This window comes from Triticum urartu, chromosome 6 (genome assembly GCF_003073215.2).
Source record: "Triticum urartu cultivar G1812 chromosome 6, Tu2.1, whole genome shotgun sequence".
NCBI lineage: Eukaryota > Viridiplantae > Streptophyta > Magnoliopsida > Poales > Poaceae > Triticum > Triticum urartu.
In genome coordinates this window covers 208080851-208098045 of record NC_053027.1, presented here as the reverse complement: position 1 = coordinate 208098045, position 17195 = coordinate 208080851, and the positions used below count along the sequence as shown (strand labels likewise).

Genomic DNA, 17195 nt, shown 5'->3' with positions numbered 1-17195 from the left:
GGCAAGCGCAGACGAGGAGTCCCAAGGCATCAGGCAAAGGTTTCCATATCGGTGCAACAAGACCAAGACCAGCAGGACGGCAGGACGAAGGTCACTGTGGAGCCCAAGACGGCGTCACCACCAGAGCCTTTGGCAGGCGAAGACTACTTTTGTCAAGATAGCTTTTACTAGTTGTCTCCCTTCGAATTTGGCCGTTGTGGGATCCCTTCCCGCTCAATATTTGGGAAGAGGACCAGGGCCTCTATAAATAGGACTAGCCACCACCATAGGAGGCAATCTTATTGAGGGGCATCTGATTCGGACCTAGACTGGTTCCATATCACTCCAACCACTCAAGTTCACCAAGCACAAGAACACCTCTCCTCGCGAGGCTGTTCTTCCCTTGTAACTGTTCATCCATAGCCCAAGAGGCAATCCACCACACCACACTGGAGTAGGGTATTACACCACAACGGTGGCCCGAACCAGTATAAATCTTGTGCCTCATGTTCTTTGGTTCGTCGAGCTAGGCCGCGAGATCGTAGAGTGTGCGAGCTAGGGAGGGGGAGAGATCTTTGTGCGCACCCCAGTGTTCGAACCTCAAGGGTTTTGCCGGAACCCGAAATTCGACACATGCCACCGTCAGTTTGGCCACTGGCGTTTAAATGCCGGCGCACATGATGTGGCGTCATTTAACTTAACCCCCCCTGAGACATTGACACGCGGGTCCCGCACCCTAATTAACCTCGGGTTTTGTTAGATCCTAAATAGCTAACCTATGTGTCACTGACATGTGGGTCCACCCCCATTAATTAACCCCTAGATAATATAAACTCTCATATCCCCCCTACTCCATGACAAGTGGGCCACTCCACTGTTCCGGTAGATAAGGTCCGGCCCAGTCAACAGTTGACTGCTGACCTCGGCCCCACTATTGGCCTCTACTGCAAATAACTAGGTATGCTTCTGTGTACCCCTAGCATTTAGTATTTAACTGAATTTTGAATTAAATTAAATCCAGAAATTCAATTAAACTTTAGAAAATCATATAAACTACCATAAGTCAGATGAAAATAATTTATATATGGAAGTTGCTTGTTTAAATATAACGAATGCGATTATGCCATCCACATACCTACCACACCCCTCTAACATAGTGAACATCGACATTTTCCCCCTGGATCGATATACAGAGAAATACCTGGAGCTGGGAAAATATTAACAGATATTTTCCCTCTTCTTTTAAAATGCTCAGTGATGCATTAGTGCATACCATCATCACATATTGACATGACATGCCTTGTGTTGCATTTTGTTTGATCCGTTATTTATCCGTTTCCCCCTATCCTTTATTCTTTCGGTAGACCCCGAGACTGCCGCTGACACCTAGTATGACTACGTCGACAACGACCCGTCCTTCTCCGGAGAGTTCCAGGCAAGCAAAACCCCCTTGATCATTCTGATATCGCCTATTATTTCCCTCTACTTCTTGCATCAGAATAGTGTTACAGTTACTGCCTTATCGGTTGAGGCTATACTGCTGCATAGCCTGTTGATGTCTACTACATATTTTATTCTTGTAGACTCGTGTTGGGCCTCCAAGCGCAGAGTTTTGAAGGACAGTAGCAATTTTCCCTCAAGTGGATGACCTAAGGTTATCAATCTGTGGGAGGCGTAGGATGAAGGTGGTATCTCTCAAACAACCCTCCAATCAAATACAAGAAATCTCTTGTGTCCCCAACACACCCAATACAATGGTAAATTGTATATGTGCACTAGTTCGATGAAGAGATGGTGATACATGTGTAGTATGAATAGTATATGTTTTTGTAATCTGAAAATAAAAAACAGCAAGGTAGCAAGTAGCAAATGTGAGCACAAATGGTATTGCAATGCTTGAAAACAAGGCCTAGGGTTCATACTTTCACTAGTGCAATCTCTCAACAATGCTAGCATAATTGAATCATATAACAGTCCCTCAACGTGTGACAAATAATCACTCCAAAGTTCTTATCTAGTAGAGAACATAAGATGAAATTCTTGTAGGATACAAAACCACCTCAAAGTTATCTTTTTCGATCAATCTATTGAGCCATCCCTATAAGTGTCACAAACAACCCTAGAGTTCGTACTAAAATAACACCATATGATACGCATCAACCAACTCTAATGTCACCTAGATACTCCAATGCCACCACAAGTGTCCGTGAGTTAATTATTGGATATGCATCAAACAACTTCAGATTCATAATATTCAATCTAACACAAAGAACTTCAAAGAGTACCCCAAGATTTCTACCAAAGAAAGTAGGATGAAAACGTGCATCAACCCCTATGCATAGATTATCCCAATGTCACCTCAGGGACCCGCAACTTGAGTGCCAAAACATACAACAAGTGGATCAATATAATACCCCATTGTCACCACGGGTATTCATATGCAAGACATACATCAAGTGTTCTCAAATTCATAAAAGTATTCAATCCAATAATAGTGAAACCTCAAAAGTAAAAACTCAATTCATCACAACAAGATAGAGAGCAGAAACAACATATGAGCCAACTATATTAACAAAGCTCGCGGTACATCAAGATCGTGCCAAAAAAGAACACAAGAGAGAGAGAGAGATCAAACACATAGCTACTAGGATATACCCTCAGCCCTGAGGGTGAACTACTCACTCCTCGTCATGGAGACTGCCAATATGATGAACTAGAGGAGGCTCCAAAACTTGTGTATTAAAAGAGCACAAATCCTCAAGTATATATAAGTTAGAGGGGAGAGGGAGGGCTGCCACCAAGTGGGAAGGAGTCCCCCTTAGTGCGTCGGCCAGAGGAGGGGAGGACGAATCCTCTCCCCTCTCCAATTCGGCCTCCTTCCTTAGGGAAGGGGCGCCTTCCCCACTTGGGCCCTTGTGGCCCAAGTTGTTTACCTCCTCTTGGCCTTTTAAGGTCCATTGATATTAAATTAAATATAAAATTGTTCTATATACTTTTAAGGCCCGTTGATATATGTATTTTAACATCCCTGGAACATTTTCGACCTATATATTATTTATCTGTAATACCCGGTATTACCGATACTCTCCGAAACCCCTGCGGTGACTCCGAAACGCTTCCAGATCCTCTCAGAACTATTTTCAATATTAATGAAACAATTCCACAAATATGTTCTCATCACTCCTGTCCTAATAGCACTCAGCAGATCGTGATTGCCTAAAGCTTGTGACCACGTAGGTTCGATAACTCATAGACATTAACGAAACCGTTCGTTCAATGACCGATAGCGGGACCGTGGACGTCCATATCGATCACCATGAGCATGCGAATGATATTCGAGTGAACCTTTGGTTATCATGGGATGTTCCCTTTGCTTCACGATACTTCACAAAACTCGGGATGCATCAGTATCCTTCTGAGTCATCACCATGCTCACTATACCGTTATCCTCGTTACCAGTTTTGTTCTTCTTTCTCGTTATTGTGTTCCGGCATCCATGTGATGTGGTCACATGTATCTTCCAAACGATGATGCATGTCGTCACACCGAGAGGGTCTTAAGAATATCTCTCCATCGTTGGAGGAGCAAATCCCACTCTCGGGCTATCTACTCCCTTGTCAAACTTTTCGATGAACCTGCAAGTTGTCTTTATGATCACCATGTTACAAGTGACGTTTGAGCAACCCCAAAGCCCATCGTATGGTAAGAAGTGATTGCGCTACTCTCGGGGTCTAAGGAGAAAATTCACACGTTAACATTCCATGTTTTTACAATTGATTGCAGACGATATTAACTCAATTCATAATAGACAAGATTGGGTCAATTCAATATGATCGTTCTTCCAACATCATAATCTCAATGTTGTTTTAGGACTATCATTACACTTAATGATATCCTAAGATCCGGAAAACGTGGTCACTAACAACACTTGAGCTAGTCCTTGAGGCAAGACTAGGAACCTTTCATTTAACCGTTTATCATTCCACACATGCATACGAATTTTCCATTGAATTGCATATTTCAGGATCATAGCAGTTATAACATAGAACATAAACTCTGTAATTATGAATATGAAAATATAATAATACAAACATTATTGCCTCTAGGGCATATTTCCAACACACATGACTCTGAAAAATAAGGTGTTGGAATGGTTGAGCTGCCCGAACACTGTCCGTTGCTGTTTCTAATCGACTGTTCTATGATGGGACATGGTTGTTGAGTTGCTTTGGTTGTCAAAAGAAGGAGATGGGCTTCTGTCGCTGGTAAATATACAGGGTACACACAAATGCAATACATACATTATCATTTGTAGACCGCTCATGAGAAACGCCTTTTTGCCAATGGGTGTAGTTGATCTCTTTAAATAGTTCACATAACTTCATGTCATAAAAAAATCATCATAAAGAGCTACTTGTAATGATTATAGTCAATGCAAATAAAAATGCAGCATGGACAAAATCATTTGTCAATAGTGGGGGGGGGGGGGCGTTCAAATAGTTCGCTTAACTTCTGGCTTGAAGCAAACTATATGTCTCAAATAGTTCATTTTACTTCCGAGTCGTAGTTGATTAGTTTTTCTCTTTAAATAGTCTCTACGCCAATTGTGCAACAGTTCATCCAGTTAGACTAAAATTTAGAGAGCTTTCCTCATCCATCCCTCCATTGAAGATCAAGACCTCTTCGGAGTAGATTCTCCATTGCATTCAAGGCCCCTTAAAGGGAAGACCCCCCCATAGATGCAAGGCCCCATCGACCATAGAGATTTGGGAAGACTATCTACCTTCAAGACCTCATCTCCTCTAGGATTTGAGATGAACTTTACCTTATTTTTGTTTGATTGTTCATGTATGTCGCGGGTCTTACATGCAGGGCCGGCCCTGGGCCATGGCGGCGAGTGCGACGGCCTAGGGCCCAGCACGAGCAGGGGCCCATATCCTATGCGTGCATACAATACACAGTATATTCATAGAAAGAAAAATTGTACGCAAGACAAACAGCCCAGCCCATGAAGAAGCGAGCAGCAATGCACGAACGAAGCCAACAATCCCGTTCGCTCCCAGTCCCAGAAACACGCCGCCAGCCGCCAACTCATCGTCTCCCTCTCGTTCTTATCCTCTTCCCCAAATCCAATTGATTGCCCCGAGTTCCTATGAGGCCAGAACCCCAACTCCCCAAGCCAATCAATGAATTGTCCATTAGTATCACACTTCAGTGTATTTCTTTGCATCCTACAAATACCCCAAGGGCCCCGGCGAACGAATCCAGAGAGGCGAGCCGGCCAGCGACGACACACCCTGTGCCCAGGCAGGAACACGGAGACTAGCAGCCGGCAGACGGCCATCGATAGTTGGGGCTGCAATGGAGAGCGGAGACGTGGAGTCCAGGCAACTCCTCGTAATTTTTTGCATCTCAATTTTTTCCCTTGTCTATTTTCTGCTTATGATGAGTTGATGCGAGCAGTGTGGAGCAGCGTTGGATTTCTTCTATTTGCTCCAAGAGACCAAGAACAGGATTCGTGAAGACAAGAATTCAGGTGTTCTCTCTCCTTTTAACTGTTTCTTTTTCAAAACTTAAATCACTAAAGAACTATTTGAGATCAACCATGTCACAGGAGAGATTGAATGGCTTGGCCATGGTGCTTTATTGAGAAAGATATGTCGGATAACATTGATCTTGACACTATTATTAGTGATTTTCCATCCAGAAATGCTCGAAGGTGTCGTTTTTCTTGAGTATGCCATTCACTTCTTTTTTGTGTATTTGTTAGGTGGCTCCTGATATTTGCTGATGCACGTTTGTGGTTGGACTGGTAGAGTTGGAATTGTAGCTTCTGTCGAATTGGATCAAGAATTTGAGAACAATGTCACATATATATTTAGTTAAGAATTAAGACAAGACTTCTAGGTTGTTGGAGCGTGTATCCTAATAATCCTATAATCATCTGATATATCCATGGACCGTGGTGTATTAAGACCACATTTGCTAATGAATTTTACTTTTATATGAATTTTCGTTGTACATGATAGATAGGCTTGGAAGTTTTTTTTTGTCTATTAGATAGTAGTGTTAAGGGCCCATTTTCTCAGTTCGCACAAGGCCATGTCAGGGCCGGCCCTGCTTACATGTGTATGTGATGAGAGTAGATGTGTGATTAGACTTGTCTTGAGTGTTTCCTCTTTGGTTTTTGAGTGTTTCTGTTGATTCCCTTCAAATTGTGAAAAATCGAACAACTTAGGTGCCCTACCCTACATCAATTTTGCTTTGGCGCACCCCTAGAAAAGTTTCTAGACTTTGATGCAGATTAAAGATGGGAATTAGAAGATACCCATGCAATAAAAAAATGTTAGACTGTTCTGATCTCTTATTTAATGCATTGGGAGATTATAAATTTAAATTAGTTTATCGTGGATGTATGAGAATACCTTTCAAAATTAATTTTAAGATTCATGTAAACTTTAGAAGGGTGTATAGAAGCAAAACTCGTCATAAATACCTTTATTCAACCTACTTATGTATGCCATGTCCTATTTCAATACGCATGCAATTGTGAAATTGAAAGAGAAAAAGGGCAAAAAAATAATTCAAGGCATCAGTTCACATTATCTGTTATAACAAAAAGTATTTTGGTGCCAAAAACTTTCTCTCTTACTCAGTAAAACTGTTTTTTAACACGGTATAGACGCAAGCGCTCATATATATGCGCATAAACTCATCCCTATAAACGCATACATGCATAAGCCAACCTTATAAGCGCCACAGAGAAACTTAGTCAGCATATTATCTTAACATTGACGAAGTCACCATAAGCACCTTGTAGTTGACGGGAATGTCGCCTTCCCTAAACGCGCGTCGTCGAAAATCCTGTAATAATTACAGAAAAATGCGAGTATCATAATTTGAACTTTAAAGAATATATCAGTGTCCTCCTAACTATCACGAGTTTGCCTCGGTAAAAACTGTTTTTGGATATCCGTTGAAGGGATGCTCTGAGAAAAGACGCAATAATTCATGAATCGTTTGGGCCCTCGCGAACATCGTATGGGGGAGGCTTCGATCGCTTTCTAGCCTGTTCCCCGATTCACCTCCCTCTCCCGCTCGTCCCTATTTTTCTCTCCTCTATTTCTGTTTTTTGTGCGCGTGACCTACCCTTCTGGCTCCCACACACAAACCCGCAAAAACAATCCATCCCCCAAAACCCCACCGCCCCGCGGCGGCGGCGGCGTCGCGATGGACCCTTCCTCGGCCGGCGCCGGCGGCAACTCGCTGCCGTCGGTCGGCCCCGACGGGCAGAAGCGGCGCGTGTGCTACTTCTACGACTCGGAGGTGGGCAACTACTACTACGGGCAGGGCCACCCGATGAAGCCGCACCGCATCCGCATGACCCACTCGCTGCTGGCGCAGTACGGCCTCCTCGACCAGATGCAGGTGCTGCGCCCCAACCCCGCCCGCGACCGCGACCTCTGCCGCTTCCACGCCGACGACTACATCTCCTTCCTCCGCTCCGTCACGCCCGAGACGCAGCAGGACCAGATCCGGGCCCTCAAGCGCTTCAACGTCGGCGAGGACTGCCCCGTCTTCGACGGCCTCTACAGCTTCTGCCAGACCTACGCGGGGGCCTCCGTCGGCGGCGCCGTCAAGCTCAACCACGGCCTTGACATCGCCATCAACTGGTCCGGGGGCCTGCACCACGCTAAGAAGTGCGAGGCCTCGGGGTTCTGCTACGTCAACGACATCGTACTCGCCATCCTCGAGCTCCTCAAGCACCACCAGGTGACCTTGCCCCGCCTTGCTCATGTCATTAGGTTTAATATTTTTAAATGGTTCGATTACATCCTCTCGTCTGTAATTGTTTCATCAAGTTAACTAGTGGTTTTTTGTTAACTTTCATCTACATTAGTTATGGAATTAACGATATTGGTTGAACAGATGATAAGGGGAAAGGGGTAAACTACCGGAATACCTCATATATGTTGATGCAATAAACTGTTTTTGCTACCTTTTATCCCAAGAGGCCCCAAATGAGACCATGTCATGTCATATGTCTGTATACTGTTAAATGGTACTCCCTCCGTTCCTAAATATAAGTCTTTTTAGACATTTTAAATGGAATACAACATACGGATGTATATAGACATATTTTAGAGTATAGATTCACTCATCTTGCTCTGTATGTAGTCACTTGTTGAAATCTCTAAAAAGACTTATATTTAGGAACGGAGGGAGTATATAGTTATTTTGAATGTAAATAGTGAGAGTGATTCGGTGGACCACCAAACCCTGATCCTACAATCATGGCACATGGCACCATATCATATTAGAGTATGCCTGTATACTCCAGGCAGAGAGAATATCAGTGGAAACCAAGTTACAAGGAAACCATGTTTGAAAGTTCTCAAATTCTCAAAACAATACATTATGTTAAGAGGCTATTGTTCTATTAGCATGTGAAATTCCAAGTTCAGACACAAATTCAGTACGAGGTATGAAAAAAAATCCAGCAATGAATCACTGTTCGGTGCTATTCATTGATGAATTATTATTTTCATGCCCTGTAAATGAATGTGTTTGAACTTGGAATTTTACAATCCGAAGAAGGTGCTCCGAATGCGGTGAAGGGGTGCTCCTTGCAGGCGCCGCAGCTCGTGATGCAGAGCATGTTGGGCGGGATGGATGGCTGCAACCATGGCTGGCGGGGCTGGGGGCAGGGCTAGGGCGTCACTGTTTTGGGCGGAGGGATCTGAGGCTGAGGAGATTGGGGGAGGAAGACAGAGGAGTTCCACGAAGGGTATGTCGAGGTGGTAACGTGAATCGTTACTGGTGGGTTGTGGGCGGAATGGGCCTTGTGCTGCGGGAACCAGACGTGTTTATTGGTATTAGATCGTGCTGTAATCTGATAGCGGACAAATAAACGCCAACCAAACACCTCCTCAGTGTCCTTGTTTCCTGACTTTTCCTCTTGCTACTAGAAATTTGGAAACCAGCCTGATGTTTCGTCCTTTTAGGTCAAGTTTTTTTTTATTGTGCTATAATATAGTCTGTCTTATATTTGCAGCGAGTTCTATATGTCGATATTGATATCCACCATGGTGATGGAGTTGAGGAGGCATTCTACACGACAGACAGGGTTATGACAGTCTCTTTTCACAAGTTTGGGGATTATTTCCCAGGCACAGGGGATGTCCGTGATATTGGGCATTCAAAAGGAAAGTATTACTCCCTTAATGTCCCTCTGGATGATGGGATTGATGACGAAAGCTACCAGTCCCTGTTTAAGCCTATAATGGCCAAAGTTATGGAGGTTTTCCAGCCTGGTGCAGTTGTTCTTCAATGTGGCGCCGATTCATTATCTGGGGATAGGTTGGGCTGCTTCAATCTTTCGATCAGAGGTCATGCAGAATGCGTGAAGTACATGAGGTCTTTCAATGTTCCATTGTTGCTTCTTGGCGGTGGTGGCTATACCATAAGAAATGTTGCACGATGTTGGTGTTATGAGGTATGGTAAAAAAAAGCTTACTATCTTCTTTCCTTGGCCTCTTCTGCCACGCTTATGTTTGTAATTGTACCTATTGGAACTACATGTGTTTTTATTGCTTTGCATTTTGATGCCATCCTGTTTGTTTCATCTGGCACTTCTAAACTTTGTGCAGACAGGAGTTGCACTTGGCCAAGAGCTCGAGGATAAGATGCCTGTCAATGAGTACTATGAATACTTCGGTCCAGATTACACTCTTCATGTAGCACCAAGTAACATGGAGAACAAAAATACACGCTGCGAACTGGATAATATAAGAACCAAACTTCTTGACAATCTTTCAAAACTTCGACATGCCCCTAGCGTTCAGTTTCAAGAGCGACCTCCTGATACTGAGTTCCCTGAGGTGAGCAAGTGTTCTTGCATTATAAGAAGGAATTCAACTTCTGTACCCTTTTTTCTTTGCTCCAACAAAACATGATAAGAGGATGAGAAGTTTCTGATGTAGTCTTTGAAAATCTCCCTTCATTGCTAAAAAAAAACCTCCCTTCATGAGCACCATTTTATTCTCTGTTAAGCAGCAAGGAGGGATGGTGCCTACTAGTAGACACAAATTCCTGTAAATAGTATAATATTAGAATAAGAAACAGTTGCTAGCATTCTGTGGTACTATCTTCATATTAGTTTCAAGTTGATAAAATCTGGAAGACTGGAAAGATAATGGGATCAGGATGCCTTTTGTTTTTTTACAACTGATGAATTAGCACTTAATTTCCTATTTGTTGCTAAACTGCTCATACTCATGCTTTTTGTAACAAGGCAGATTACTTGATACAAGGGGTGTTTTCTATAATGCCATGATCTCTTATTTTCTTGATTCCATATGCTTGCTATGCTAGTCAATTGAGGTAGCCTGCCGGGATGGTACATGTCTGCTGTTGTCTTTGTTTTTTAGAAGCGCGTTGTTGTGATTTTTTTTCTTTCCTGTTTTATCTGTTCAAAATTTTCCAACTTCCATGTGCAGTTCATTTGATATGTTTGCATTTCCTGGTCTGTATTATTTGGTTAAAGGCATGGTTTTTGTTACAGCCTGTTTTCTCGTTTATTTCTACTACTACCTCTGTAAACAAATATAAGAGGTAAGTTTCTAAAACGCCTTATATTTGATTACAGAGGGGGTATATTTTATGCCACCACTACCTCAGCATTGAACCGTTTGTGCATACTTTGATCTTATTAGGTTATATTAAATAATGTTTGAACTTTGAGCTAACTTCTATATAGTGATGATGATTCGTGCCTTCGTGGTATGGCAGCCCGACTGTTTTATTCAGTGAAGTTTTGAATATGCCCAATTGAACACGTCCCCTTGTGCTAATTTCAAAGAAAGTCTAGACAGTGGACAGTAATAGTACTTCTGTTCGTAAATACGTGACTTCAGTGGCGGAGCTATACACGAACAAAACAGTGGCGTGGCCTGTCCAGCATAAGCCCAAAACAGCATAAGGGTAAAAGTTTTGGGCTCTCTTTGGCCTGGCCCGCCCAACATAATCCTTGTAGCCCTGCTGCTGCATGACTTAATAGAAAGCGCGCAGTCGAACTTTTCTAACTCTAACCACTAATATATAAACAACTACTCCCTCCGTCCCATAATATAAGAGCATTCAAAAACGCGCTTATATTATGGGACGGAGGGAGTATTTAGATGTGTAAGGCCAAAACAGTATGATTTGCTTTGTCATGAATAATAGATTCATCAGTATACTTGATAATTTTTACTAACATACAAACAAAAAGTTAACAGCCAAAGATGCGCGTTGGAGGCTGTGCAAATTTCTAAATTGTAATCCATTTCCAAGCAGATAAAGTGAACTATTTAGTTGGTTTGACCTTTTTTGTGCCCTTGTTACATCTAGATGAATATTGTTACCACTCTTTCTTAATGTGAGTGGCATCGGATATTCACCTACACAGTTGGATTATATTCCCTATCACCTATATTCCTGGTCATGCCTTGAAAGTGTATGGCAAGAACTGATTGCAATTTGGGTACTTTGCATGTGTTTATATTATGCAGCCGGATGAAGATGAAGAGGATCAGGATGAAAGGCATGATGACCCTGATTCTGATATGGAATTGGAGTATCACACACCTTTGGAAGACTCGGCGAGGTATTTATTTATTTTGTTGTGAGAGATGGAGAGATGGTATTTATTCCTGTGTCATTGTTCCATTAGTTCTGATGGCTATCCTGTGTGCGCCTCGTGAAATTTTTGTTATAGGAGAATCACTATTCAAGGTACAAGAGTTAAGAGAGAATCAGCTGGAGCTGAGACAAAAGACCAGGTACTTGACCACATCATTTTAGTCTTCATACAGACGAGTGATTTGTTCTTTTTCATGATCCACCATTTTGTTCACAGAAGGGTGGCAAAGAGTGCCTTGTAATGTTGTTAAACTTGCATGATTGCATGCAACTTGTTCGGATTCCTTGGTGCTATGCATTATGCTAAATGTGCTCTTCTTTACCTTGTGCAGGATGGTAGCAGAGTAACAGGTGAACATAGAGGATCAGAACCTATGGCGGAAGACATCGGCCCCTCCAAGCAAGCTCATGTAAGTCGGCCTCCCTTTCTATTTGTGAACTGTGGTATAAGATCTCTAGTGTACACTCACTGCCCATGGCCAGGCTTATCTAACCAAATATTCCTTTTCTTGTTGTCCATGGTGCTCGTCGCCTGCAGCAGGTCGACGCCAATGCCATGGCCGTCGATGAGCCCGGAAATGTCAAGACCGAATCAGGAAGCTCTACCAAGTTGCCTGACCCACCAGCCATCTACCAGAAGCCATGATTGTAAGCATTCGGACCGTGCGGCTTCTTGCATGTGTTTTTGGCAGTAAAAAGACGAAGTGACGAGTGGTAGTCTCGAGTGTCTGACCCATGTATACATGTAGCATGGATTATTAAGCTGTAATATGTATAGTCGATTAAATGAGCCGCGAGGCAGAATTTTCTTGGCTACGTGTAACTTTTGTCTCCCAGCTTTCTACTTTGGTAATCTTTTCCCGGTAGGTTCCTGATATTTGGCTTGTTGCATTTTCCGTCCGTACCCTGGAGTAGTCACAAGGCAATGTTTTTCTCTAGCTCACCTTCTCTTGTCCTAATCTTCAAAGGAATAGTATGTGCTAGTGCATTTTTATATGTTTGGCACATAGAAAAATAAAATAAGAATCTGCATTTTGCATGCTTGCACGAACCAAAATAGCAATAACCTAGCTACATAAATAGCTGCTGTTGTGTGTTAGCTCTTCGCCCCCCCTTTTTTTGTGATTGCCTAATTCTTAGTTGACCTAGATTTATGCTTAATCTAAGCCGGCGAGTGAAGCGCTCGCCGGAGATTAGCATGTCACGATGAGCGAGCGCTAAGGAGAAGACGGCGATAGGATAGCGGTTGTGGGCAGGGTCAGTGTGAAAGGAAACATCGTCAAAAAGCGGCCACCAGCTTTTCATATCACTGACCTCGACTACTCATGGCTCATTGGCCCAGAGTCCTCAGAGAGACGAAACAAGCCACGGATCGCATCACGCTGCCGGTGGCCCCCGTACCAGAAAAATTCAACCCGCCGTTGCCAAACGACGACGACGCGTCGCCACCGGTGGCTACAGTTTGTTTATACGCAACACTCACCCGAGCCAAATCTCTCTCTCTCTCTCTATCTACCTCTCTGTCTCGCACGTATGCTCTCCGCCGCGTCCAGTCCACACTCCACAATCACTTTGCTTGCCACAGCACCGTCGGCCGGGGCGGCAACGGCAATGGCAATGGCAGCACTGTCCCTCCTCCTCGTCGCCGTCTTCTTCCTCGCGTGCTCCGTCGCCACTCACGCGCTGCCCGGCGCACCGGAGCCCGATGCCGCCAGCGCCGCGGATTACAACGCGCTGCTCTCCTTCAGGTCGCTCGTGAGGGGCGACCCGACACGGGCCCTGGCGTCATGGATGAGCAGCAGCGCCCACGACGGGCCCGCGCCGCCGCCGTGCCAGTGGCGCGGTGTGTCCTGCGGCATGAGGGGCCGCCGCCGCGGCCGCGTCGTCGCGCTGGACCTCCCCGGGCTCGGCCTTCTCGGCACGCTCACCCCGGCGCTGGCCAACCTCACGCACCTGAGGCGGCTCCACCTCCCCGGCAACCGCCTCCAGGGCGCGCTGCCGCCGGAGCTCGGCCGCCTGCGCGAGCTCAGCCACCTCAACCTCAGCGGCAACGCCATCGGGGGCCTCCTCCCGCCGTCGCTCTCCCTGTGCAGGCGGCTCAGGACCGTCCTGCTCCACACCAACAAGCTTCAGGGGCACATCCCGCCGGAGCTGTTGGGCTCGCTTCGGAGCCTCGAGGTGCTCAACCTCGGCCAGAACAGGCTCACAGGAAGCATCCCTTCCGGCGTCGGCGGCCTCGTCAACCTCAAGCTGCTGGTCCTGGAGTTCAACAACCTGACAGGAGAGATCCCATGGCAGGTCGGCAGCCTCGCCAGCCTCGTCGGCCTCGGCCTCGCGTCCAACCAGCTGTCAGGCTCCATCCCGGCCTCGCTGGGGAACCTGTCGGCGCTAACCGCCCTCACCGCCTTCTCGAACCGGCTGTCAGGGAGCATACCCTCCTCATTACAGGGCCTGTCATCCCTCAGCACGCTCCATTTGGAAGACAACCACCTCGGCGGAACCATACCTTCTTGGCTAGGCAACCTCTCGTCACTGGCATCCTTAAACCTCCAGAGCAATGGCTTTGTGGGGCGCATCCCGGAGTCTATAGGGAACCTTGGGTTGCTTGAAGCCGTTTCGTTCGCGGAGAACAAGCTTGTCGGCAAGATACCGGACGCCATTGGGAACCTCCATGCCCTCGCTGAGCTTTACCTGGACAACAATGAGCTACAAGGCCCTCTGCCACTCTCATTGTTCAACCTCTCCTCTCTTGAGATGTTCAACGTCCAGCACAACAACCTCACCGGGGGCTTTCCGCTCGACATGGGCGACACGATGACGAGTCTCCAGTCCTTTCTTGTGTCTGATAACCAGTTTCATGGCGTGATCCCGCCGTCCTTGTTCAATGCTTCCATGCTACAGATGGTTCAGACAGTAAACAACTTCCTGTCGGGAACGATCCCTCGGTGCCTGGGGGCTCGCCAGGAGATGCTCTCTGTGGTGAACTTTGCGGGGAATCAGCTTGAAGCAACCAACGATGCTGAATGGGGCTTCCTTACTAGTCTGACCAACTGCAGCAATATGATATTAGTGGATGTTAGCGAAAACAAGCTCCAAGGTGTGCTACCGAAATCAATCGGCAATTTGTCGACACAGATGGAGTTTCTTGGCATTGCATCCAACAGCATAGCAGGGACGATAACCGAAACAATAGGGAACTTCATCAACTTGGATGAACTTGACATGGAAAATAATCTTCTCCAGGGCACCATCCTAGCATCTCTCGGCAAGCTTAAGAAGTTGAATCGGTTATCTCTGTCAAATAACAACTTGTCAGGATCTATCCCAGTGGCTCTTGGAAATCTTACAAAGCTTACAACCCTTCTGCTTAATACTAATGCGCTCAGTGGAGCCATCCCTTCTGCTCTCAGCAACTGTCCTTTAGAGGAGCTGGATCTTTCTTACAACGATCTTTCCGGCCCAACACCTAAGGAACTCTTCCTCATCTCAAGCTTGTCGAGTTCCATGTATCTTGCACATAATTCACTGACTGGGACTTTGCCTTCAGAAGTGGGAAATCTCAGGAATCTAGGTGAACTTGATCTCTCTGACAATATGATTTCAGGAAAGATTCCTACCAATATTGGGGAGTGTCGAAGCTTACAGTACCTCAATTTATCTGGGAACCATCTCGACGCGACGATTCCGCTGTCACTAGGACAGTTACGGGGCCTCGTAGTGCTTGATCTTTCTCGGAATAATTTATCTGGGAGCATTCCTGAGTTCCTCGGTACCATGAAAGGTCTTGCTAGTTTAAATCTCTCTTCCAATGATTTTGAAGGTGAAGTTCCGAAAGACGGAATATTCCTCAATTCAGCTGCAACCTCGGTCATGGGAAACAGTGCTCTGTGTGGTGGGATCCCTCAACTCAAGTTGAAAATGTGCTCCAGTCCCACTAAAAGGAGAATATCTTCAAAGCTTCTCATGATTATCGCAGCAGGCGCCGGAATTCTGTTGGTCATACTATCCGCAATGTTCGTGTTATGTAAAAGAAGCAAGCTTAGAAGAGCAAAGCCACAGATAACTCTCCCCAATGACAAATACATAAGAGTTTCTTATGCTGAATTGGTCAAGGCAACAGATGGTTTCACATCCGAAAACCTCATTGGGGTGGGCAGCTTTGGTGCAGTGTACAAGGGAAGAATGGAAATCTCTGGCCAACAAGTGATGGTGGCAGTGAAGGTACTCAACCTGCAACATGCTGGCGCATCCCGAAGTTTCGATGCGGAATGTGAGGCTTTGAGATGTATCCGCCATCGGAACCTTGTGAAGGTTATAACAGTGTGCTCAAGTATTGACACTCGAGGTGGCGACTTCAAGGCTCTTGTGTTTGAGTTTCTGCCAAATGGAAATCTAGACCAGTGGCTACACAAGCATCTCGAGGAAGATAACGAACCCAAGATGCTAGATCTCATTCAGAGACTCCAGATTGCCATGCACGTGGCTTCTGCGCTTGACTATTTGCATCATCAGAAGCCGTTTCCAATTGTTCACTGTGACCTCAAGCCAAGCAATATTCTCCTCGACAACAACATGGTTGCCCATGTCGGTGATTTTGGGCTTGCAAGGTTCCTACATGACGAACATAATGACAAGTCAGAGACACCAACTAGTAGTCAAACCGCAATAAGAGGAACAATTGGTTATGTGGCTCCAGGTGAGCATAGTTCTACTCTCAACTATTGTAGTATTGTTGCATTTGATTTTTCACATTTTACCCTCCATCCAAGGAAGCACTTAGTATCAAATTTGCCACGTTTGTTAATTTCAGAATATGGACTTGGCAATGAAGCTTCAATCCATGGTGATGTGTACAGCTACGGTATACTGCTGCTCGAGATGTTCACCGGTAAAAGACCCACAAGTTCTGAATTCGGAGAAGTGCTTAGCCTTCATAAGCACGTACAAATGGCACTGCCAGACCAAGCGGCTACTGTCATCGACCAAGACCTATTAAAAGCAGAAAGTAATGGCAAAGGGACAGAAGGGGGGTATCAGAGCAGTGAAGACATGAGAATTAGTTGCATCGTCTCGATTCTGCAGGTTGGAATTTCATGCTCCAAGGAGACGCCAACTGAACGCATTCAAATTGGAGATGCATTGAGAGAGTTGCAGATAATCAGAGATAAGTTTTACGCGCATTAGTGATCTCCTTGGTGAATTGGCAAAATATAGCCAAGGCATACTGAAGCATGCTTGTGAGGATCATGCATGTTTTCTGCTTTAAGCAATGGTTTTAGAATCCGATTCGATAGAAATTGAGAAAATATGTTTCCTTTTATTCTAACTCGAAAAAGCTAGTCGTTTTAACTCTGTACTAAGACGCTGAAAGCTGAAGAGCCTCCACCAGAGGCATTTTAAGGAGTCAACAACAATTCTCTTGATTTTTTAGTGTTGACAGGAAAGTAAAGAAATTTCAGATAAGGAACTGAAGAAACTTAACTTACAATTAAGCAGCGCGCACTTGGGTGCGGTGTCAATCTCACTGTCTCAGG

At 45.1% G+C, this 17195-nt stretch overlaps 2 protein-coding genes across 5 annotated transcripts; both read left to right on the top strand.

The window, feature by feature from the left end:
- Window positions 1–7101: 7101 nt before the first annotated feature.
- On the top strand, window positions 7102–12477 carry LOC125512458 (probable histone deacetylase 19). 4 transcript variants are annotated; one of them, XM_048677552.1, is made up of 7 exons: window positions 7102–7752; window positions 9035–9475; window positions 9630–9860; window positions 11532–11626; window positions 11738–11801; window positions 11991–12071; window positions 12203–12477. In XM_048677552.1, the coding sequence occupies exons 1-7, from the start codon at window positions 7210–7212 to the stop codon at window positions 12305–12307; spliced, it is 1560 nt and encodes a 519-aa protein (XP_048533509.1). In that variant the 5' UTR covers window positions 7102–7209; the 3' UTR covers window positions 12308–12477. The 4 variants fall into 4 exon arrangements, with proteins under 4 accessions (XP_048533509.1, XP_048533510.1, XP_048533507.1 ...); XM_048677553.1 differs by having other exon boundaries at window positions 7103–7752; window positions 11994–12071; XM_048677550.1 differs by having other exon boundaries at window positions 7103–7752; window positions 12200–12477.
- Window positions 12478–13237: 760 nt separating this feature from the next.
- LOC125512460 (receptor kinase-like protein Xa21) lies at window positions 13238–16845 on the top strand. Its single transcript, XM_048677554.1, has 2 exons — window positions 13238–13409; window positions 13755–16845. The coding sequence occupies exons 1-2, from the start codon at window positions 13273–13275 to the stop codon at window positions 16843–16845; spliced, it is 3228 nt and encodes a 1075-aa protein (XP_048533511.1). The 5' UTR covers window positions 13238–13272.
- The last annotated feature ends 350 nt before the right edge of the window (window positions 16846–17195 follow it).

Excerpts from the sequence above, each read along its gene's own strand:
- LOC125512458 (XM_048677550.1), top strand. The coding sequence starts at position 7,210 with ATGGACCCTTCCTCGGCCGGCGCCGGCGGCAACTCGCTGCCGTCGGTC. Across the intron at positions 11,802-11,990 it reads GAGCTGAGACAAAAGACCAG|CAGGATGGTAGCAGAGTAAC; the intron begins GTACTTGACCAC and ends CTTTACCTTGTG. Across the intron at positions 12,072-12,199 it reads GCCCCTCCAAGCAAGCTCAT|CAGGTCGACGCCAATGCCAT; the intron begins GTAAGTCGGCCT and ends CGTCGCCTGCAG.
- LOC125512460 (XM_048677554.1), top strand. The coding sequence starts at position 13,273 with ATGGCAATGGCAGCACTGTCCCTCCTCCTCGTCGCCGTCTTCTTCCTC. Across the intron at positions 13,410-13,754 it reads AACGCGCTGCTCTCCTTCAG|GCGGCTCAGGACCGTCCTGC; the intron begins GTCGCTCGTGAG and ends CTCCCTGTGCAG.